At 41.4% G+C, this 8,050-nt stretch overlaps 1 protein-coding gene across 1 annotated transcript; it reads left to right on the forward strand.

Annotated features, from left to right (window-relative positions):
- Positions 1-896: 896 nt before the first annotated feature.
- Positions 897-5,808, forward strand: LOC136420255 (CUB domain-containing protein 2-like). The gene is made up of 5 exons (XM_066407106.1): positions 897-960; positions 1,408-1,651; positions 1,798-1,910; positions 3,885-4,091; positions 5,570-5,808. The coding sequence occupies exons 1-5, from the start codon at positions 897-899 to the stop codon at positions 5,806-5,808; spliced, it is 867 nt and encodes a 288-aa protein (XP_066263203.1).
- Positions 5,809-8,050: the final 2,242 nt, after the last annotated feature.

Here is an 8,050-nt window from a genome sequence, read left to right on the forward strand (position 1 = left end):
GAGGGCCTCATTTACATGATTTATGAACTAATGCAACATAGGACATATCATACCGTGTTTTTTTTCTAGTTTTCCTTGTTTTCCTTGTTTTTCTTGGCAAATTTTCTTATTCTAAGAATTTCTATAATGAATCTGAAAAAGAAAATATTGGAATTTTTCAGTTCTCTTTCTTAAATAATCTTACTTCAATAAATATTTCGTAAGAAAAAATTACGTATCAAAACATTCTTAACTCGTGGACGAAATGTCTTAAACACAAAAATTTTATTAATGTTAATAAAGTTATTTTCCTTTATAAGAATGGAAATGAGATAGTGATACATTTGACATTGTAAGATTAGACCTTTTATAACTTGAACAAGTTCTTTTTTCTGGGTCTGTGTTTGCACGTGCAGCTTAAGATCTTTTTAATGTGTTTATCTGAACTTTAGCAAACACAACAACATCAATCAGTAATGTTAGATGTGGCGGATTCCTGACGGCTCCCCAGGAAGGTTATGTGACATCACCGAACTATCCAATGGACTACGGAAATAATGAGACTTGTGAGTGGACGATCACCGTACCAGAAGGAAGCACCGTTCGTCTCACGTTTCATAGCTTCCAACTCGAGAATGCTGACTCTTTGACCATCTACGACAAAGACGGTGACAATGTTACACAATTGCAGAGGTGATGGCCTAAAGAAGGAAAAAAAATTCGGACAGATCAGAGCAGTTTTGATGATAGCGTTAGGGTTAGGGTTAATGAGTGGTTAATGATGAGAATTGATGGTTTCAGAATTCAATGCATAAATATTTTCATGGTAATATAAATAGGTCCAAGAAAGATTTCTTTTCGTCTTCAGCTTTACAGGTGAATCGCCAGTCTATGCGATTACCAGTGCATCTAACAAGATGCTTGTAAGGTTTACATCTGACCATTCTGGCACGGCTCAGGGGTTCAAATTCTCCTACACAGGTAAGATTCTTGATGACAGCTATCATATTTGTTTTGTTATCTAGGGGTCAATATATACTTAACGGCATTTGTCGTTGGATCTGTTATCGTTTACCAAAAGCCATTACAATTCGAAAACCAAGGTACCAACAATAGATATTGAGGGTTGGACATGCAATGTGAAGCAAATCAATCAGATTAAAACTCACACGATATTTGTATATCAAAGCGTCTTATGGTAATCCTTTTAAAAACAATAAAATATGCAGAAGACGTAAAGTTGGACAAAATTCAGATAACAGGCTATATTGAAAACTTTGGTCATTTATCATCTCATACACAGCAACATATTGAGGTCTCCTGACGGATCTCCTGGTAAGATGAGACTTTTGCTCTTTGAACAACTTGTTTTTGTGTCTGGGTCTGCGTGTTCGCAAGACATTTTTGATGTATTTGTCTGAATTTTAGCATACACAGTACCATGGCCCAGTATCCCTATATGTGGACGATCCCTGACGGCTCCCCCTAAAGGTTATGTGACATCTCCGAACTACCCGAAGAACTACGGAAACAATGAGAATTGTGGTTGGACGATCACCGTGCCAGAAGGAAGCACCGTTAGTCTCACGGTTAAATGGGTCAACATCGAGGAAGGTTTTGACTTTCTGAACATCTATGATGGTGACAGTAGCAGTAGAATATGGTTGCGGAGGTAACTGTGACTGGACATTCAAACGATTTTCTACTAGATTAGATCAGTCTAAATGATGAATAGTGATTCATTATGCCACTTGCTAGTATCAGATTTCAAAGCTTCGATATTATCTTTGTAACATGACGATTTAATTTGATCTCTAGATATACAGGTGAAGTGTCAACCAATTCCATCACCAGTATTTCAAACTACATGTTTGTAAAATTTACATCTGACGGAGGTACAACGGCTCAGGGGTTTCTGTTATCCTACACAGGTAAGGTGTTTTGAATGCAGCGAATATGTTTGCTTTGTTGCAGATGGTTGGATCATTAGAAATCATTTGATGGCATGGCTTCCCTTGTGCTGAAACGGCAAGAAATAATGAATTAAGTGGTTTAACAACATACAGCACTGCATAATTGCTTGTAAAAAGTTCATATCGAAACGGAGACGCACAACGTCACTCCTCTTCAGCATAGATTTTGACAATATTGTGATACAAATCAAGTTAAAGATTAACGAAGTTTTAATTAGATCATGGTAAACTGCATCATACAAAAAATATCTAAGTACGACGTATAAATTTGTATTTTTGATGTAATAAGACTAACCTTGTACAAGAAACATTATCTGTTGCCACATTTATACAGCAGCGTGATGTTGGCTCTACTCGGTTTGCCTAGCAGAACACTTTGGTCTGCTATGTATTCAACTCGTGTATCGTCGTCTTTACTTTCATGTATATGTTTCTTATATGTAAATCAGACCATAGACCACCTGTACCTAGCCCTTCGAATCATAAATGTACAATAAAGGTATTTCGTTATTGCATTATGCATTTTATTATGTTTTGAACAGCTCTTCTCTAATGTAACCAAAGGGTTCAAGGTACATGAAAAATGATATTTGTTACTCATTACCTTCTTGCACGTAGTAACACTGGCTTCTGGATGTGGAGGTACCCTGACTGCCCCCCCTGAAGGTATTGTGACATCACCGAACTATCCCGAAGACTATGGCACCAATGAGACTTGTGAGTGGATAGTCAAGGTACCAGAAGGAAACTCAATTCGTCTCATGATTGGCCGCTTCAACCTCCAAGCGGGTTATGACTTTTTGACCATCTATAATGGAGGCACTGATGGTGCTAGACTATTACAGAGGTGATGACCTGAAAGACCAAACATTTTTTTACAGAGTACAGCAGTATGAATAATACAGAGAGTGATTAAAGATGATCGTTGTTGGCTTTAGAAGTTTAACAACTTCAATTATTTTCTGGAAAACAACAACAATGCCAAAAACTCTCTATTTTATTTGCAGCTTAACAGGTGAAATGTCGGTAGACCCCATCTACAGTTCATCTTACCAAATGTTCGTGAGATTTTCATCCGATGAAAGTGTCACGGCTCAGGGGTTCAATTTCACCTACAACGGTAATGTGTTTGATAACAGCGAGCACGTTTCCTTTGTTGCCTAGTGAGATAAATCTGTACTTTACCTTCAATTGGCCTTGGATATGGTATCATTGTCGAAACGAAGTTACATTTCGAAAAATTAAAACATCTTGAAAGAATCCTTGTAAAAACTATCAAAGATACAGAAGACGTAATTAATAATTGGGAAATGTAGAGATCATAGTTCATTAAAGACCGTTGATATCATTTATCATCTCCTCATATACCCTCCATGAATAACTGATAAGAATATACTATGATACATTCCATAGTATTACTTGGGGGGAATTTTAAACTTGCGGCATTTGGAAGATAAGAAATGTGGGACTGTATTAGATATGAATCATTAAAAGAAGGGTCTCATTTACATGATTTATGAGCTAATGCAACACAGGACTTTGATATCGTACCTTTTTTTAGTTTTTCCTTGTTTTTCTTGAATTGTGGGCAAATTTTCCTATTCTAAGAATTTCAATAATGAATATGAAAAAGAAAATATTAGAATTTTCAGTTGCCTATCTTGAATAATATTACTTAAGAATATTTCGTAAGAAAAAATTACGTAAGAAAAACATTCTTAACTCGTGGACGCAATATCTTAAACACAAAAAAATTGCTTATTTTAAGAAACTTTTTTTCCTTGATAAGAAGGGAAATGAGATAGTGATAAATTTGATAGTGTAAGATGAGACTTTGATACCTTGAACAACTTATTTTTGTCTGGGTCTGTGTGTTCGCACGTGCAGCTCAAGATCTTTTTAATGTGTTTATCTGAACTTTATCAAAAACAGCAACACCGATCAGTACTACTAGATGTGGAGGCTCCCTGACGGCTCCCCCTAAAGGTTATGTGACATCACCGAACTACCCCATCGCCTATGGAAACAATGAGAATTGTGAGTGGACGATCACCGTGCCAGAAGGAAGCACCGTTCGTCTCACGTTTCACAGCTTTCAACTCGAGAATGCCGACTCTTTGACCATCTACGACAAAGACGGTGACAGTGCTACGCAATTGCAGAGGTGATAGCCTAAACGACCAAATCATTTTCTGACGGATCAGAGCAGTTTGGACGATACAGAGAGTGGTTAATGATGTGAATTGAAGGTTTCATAATTCTTCAATGCGTCAATATTTACGTATGGTGTATTTTCATCTCCAGCTATACAGGTGTGGAATCAGTCTACTCGATTACCAGTATATCTAACGAGATGCTTGTAAGGTTTACATCTGGCCCATCTTACACGGCTCAGGGGTTCATATTCTCCTACACTGGTAAGATTCTTGATGACAGCGATCATATTTACTTTGTTATCTAAAGAGGTCAATATGTACTTGAACGGCATTTGTCCTTGGATCTGGTATCGTTGACGAAACGCTATCACAATTCGAAAACAAGAGTCTTAGGACCCAAAATCTCCATGAAACTTTGTTTTTTTTATTAAACCAGTCCCCCCATCCTATATAGCTCAATGGTATGATCCACACTGTCGGGCAAGGGGAGAAGTGACCCACTTTCGCTATAAATAGCTACTTACAGGTGGGGGTGCTTAAATATGCAATGGACAACACTGCAAATATAGATTTTCCTCCTTACTTATGCAAATTAAGTCCAATTTGCATAATTTGCAGTTCATTGTATACATCTCTGTCCAACCTACCTGTGTACCAAATAACATGACAATCTTTCGATCCTTTCTTTAGTTATTCTCCGTGAAAGATTTTTACAAATACGCCATTGCAGTTCCAGTGACACATACCAGGGGGCCCAAAATCGACCTTGAACTTTTTCCTCCCAACACCTACCCACATACCAAATATCATTACAATCCATCCACACGTTCTACAGCTATGCTGACTTTACGCATCCGGTGACACAAACATACACACACGGTAACACAAACAAGCACCCACGCCCACACACACTAACTTTGCATGATTTGCACTTCATTGTGAACATCTCCGTTTAACCTACCTGCGTACTAAATAACATGAAAATCTGTTGTTCCTTTCATCAGTTATTCTCCTTTAGAATATTTTTTTTACAAATAGGCCATTGCAGTTCCAGTGACACATACCAGGGGGCCCAAAATCGACCTTGACCTTCCTCCACCTAACACCTCCCCCATACCAAATATCATTACAATCCATGTACATGTTCTACAGTTATGCTAACTTAAGTATCCGGTGACAAAAACGTACACACAAACACCTAATGCACGCAAATCAGTATCTCCATGAAAAAGCCTTTTTTCATGGAGATAATAAAGCTACCACCTATACATGTTGAGGGTTGGACATGAAATGTGCAGCAAAGTGGTAAGAGTAAAACTCGCGAGATTTGTGATATCAAAGTGTCTTATGGCAATCATTTTAAAAGCGCTAAAATATACAGCAGACGTATAGTTGGGCAAAATCCAGATAACAGGCTACATTGAAGACCGCTGATGGCATTTATCACTCTTTCAAACACAGCAACACCAACCAGTGGTAATAGATGTGGAGGTAACTTGACGGCTCCCCCTGGAGGCATTGTGACATCACCGAACTATCCCAATGACTACGGCAACGAGGAGAATTGTGACTGGACCATCACCGTACCTGAAGGAAATATAGTTCGTCTGACATTTGACAGCTTCGTCACTGAGGTAGATTTTGACTTTCTGTTCGTCTACGATGGGGACAGCGACACCGCAGCTCCGTTACAACGGTAACAACCGGATTAGCTGAACAATTCCTAATAGAATGAATCAGTTGCTATGATACTTTACTTTACTTTACTTTATCCTTCCGCTTATGCCTGGGGGGGCGTCGCGGGGAGATGTAGTCGACGTTCTGCTGCCAGGTGTGTGGCCTCCTGGAGTGTCATGCCGTGCGCACCGAGGGTCTCTGCTACTCCGTCTCTCCATCGGCGGCGAGGTCTCCCTCTGGCCCTTACTCCTGAGTGCCTGGCAGTGTAGGCTCTTAAAGCCGGTTGGGTGCTTGGCATTCTTGTCAGGTGGCCGAACCACTGTACCCTTTGTTTGGCAATGAACTGGAGGACTGGTTTGTTGCCAACTAACTGTCTGATGGCCTCGTTTCTGACTCTGTCCCTCCTTGTCTTCCCTGCTGCTCTCCGCAGACATCTCATCTCACAACTTGTGATTTTTCTCTCCTGCGCTTTGTTGAGAGTCCAGGTCTGACATTGGTAGGTGAGGGTTGGTATGAAGACAGTGTTTATCAACTTGGCTTTGGTGTCCATGGGTATACTTGGGTGCTTTAGGAGGGGTGCAAGTTGGTAGCTGACAGAGTTTGCCTTTTGTATTCTCGTCTCTATTTCTCTGTCCATCTTTCCGTCCTCTGTGAAAATGCTGCCTAAGTACTTGAACTCCGAGGTTTGCTTCAGGAGTTGCCCGTTGATAGAGATCTCCAGTTTCTCAGGGCGGCGGCCAACTGACATGGCTTCTGTCTTGCCAATACTGATCTTCATGTCGTGAGATCCGCATGCTCTGTCTAAGCTGTCCGTGTGGTGCTGGAGCCCTTCCTTACTGTCGTTGAGGATACTCTGGTCATCGGCAAAGAGCAGCTCATTCAGGGATGTTGGATCCGGGTTTGCCTCCTTTGTGATTTTGTCCATGTAGACTGTGAACAGCAGGGGTGAAAGCACACACCCCTGCCGCACTCCCGATCGTACCTGGAACCATCTGGAGAGACCATTTGGTGTCTGTACTGCGCTCTGGCTGTTGGAGTATAGAGCTCTTATATTTTCTAGCAGTTGTCCTTTTACACCGTACTGTTCTAGTATCTCCCAGAGTTTGTTCCTGTTTACCCTGTCGAAGGCCTTCTCTTGGTCCACAAAGACTAGATGGAGGTGCTTCTGATACTCGCATGTCTTTTCGCAAAGCTGCCTTAGTGCAAAGATTGCGTCTGTACAGCCTCTTCCCTTCCGGAAGCCGAACTGAGCTTCGCTGAGCAGCGGGTCCACTATGGATCTTGTACGCTGTTCCAAGATCTTTGCAAATATTTTACCTGTGTGGCTAATAAGGGAAATACCTCGGTAAGTGCTGCAGTCTTTCTTATTCCCTTTCTTCTTCCAGATTGGTACCACTATTGACTTCCGCCAGTATTCTGGTACACACTGTTCCTCCCATGCTTTCTGGAATATCTTCGTGAGCCACTTTACTCCAGTCTCGCCGCAGGCTATGATGGCCTCTGTCGGGATCCCGTCGACCCCTGCTGCCTTGTTCCTTGGGCTCAACTTGAGTGCTCTCCGGACTTCTTCCTCCAGCACGTTGGGTTCTGTGTGTTCCGGGTATCTGGGGCTGAACTGCGCTTGGCTGGTGTTCCCCTCTACTGGGTTGAGAAGCTCTCTGAAGTAGTCTTCCCATCTCTGTCTGATCTTGTCTTCCTCGTAGAGAGGGTTTCCGTCCTGGTCGTTTATCACAGAGGTGGGGTTGTAGGGTTCCTCTCTGAGTCGCATGGCTCTCACGCTCCTGTAGAATTCCCTTGGGGACCGTTTGCAGAGTTCACTCAGTTCCTGCCCATAGGCCGTCCATGAGGCATTCTTTGCGTCCTTCACAGCCCTCTTGCTCTTCCTTCTTGCAAGCCTGTAGTTGACATAATCCTCATGTGTCTGTGATTTTATCCATGTTTTGTACAGTTTCTTCTTTTCGTGGATTGCCTCCTTCACCTCTTCGTTCCACCATTTCGTGCCCTTCCTGTGTCCTCTGCCCTGTCTCTTTGTTCCGCATGTGCTCTTGAGACAGCTTAGAAGTGTGTCTCTGAAGATGCACCAGGTTTCTTCTGCAGTTTTGTTTCTTATGTCTTCTTGTTCTAGTTGCTCTTTGACTTTTTGTTTTAGCTCTTCCTGTATGTCCATGCTTCTCTGTAGTTTGTGTAGGTTAATGCGTTCTTCATGTGGCTCCTTTCTCCTGTGATTTTCTCTTTTCCGCTCTGTTTGAGTCATCAGCACTGGTC

The sequence above is a fragment of the Branchiostoma lanceolatum genome, chromosome 15, assembly GCF_035083965.1.
Source record: "Branchiostoma lanceolatum isolate klBraLanc5 chromosome 15, klBraLanc5.hap2, whole genome shotgun sequence".
NCBI classification, from domain to species: domain Eukaryota; kingdom Metazoa; phylum Chordata; class Leptocardii; order Amphioxiformes; family Branchiostomatidae; genus Branchiostoma; species Branchiostoma lanceolatum.

Coding starts and splice junctions, on each gene's coding strand:
- LOC136420255 (XM_066407106.1), top strand. CDS start 897: ATGCTTGTAAGGTTTACATCTGACCATTCTGGCACGGCTCAGGGGTTC. Junction 1,652..1,797: donor AGTAGAATATGGTTGCGGAG/GTAACTGTGACT, acceptor TTTGATCTCTAG/ATATACAGGTGAAGTGTCAA. Junction 4,092..5,569: donor GACCATCTACGACAAAGACG/GTGACAGTGCTA, acceptor TTTCAAACACAG/CAACACCAACCAGTGGTAAT.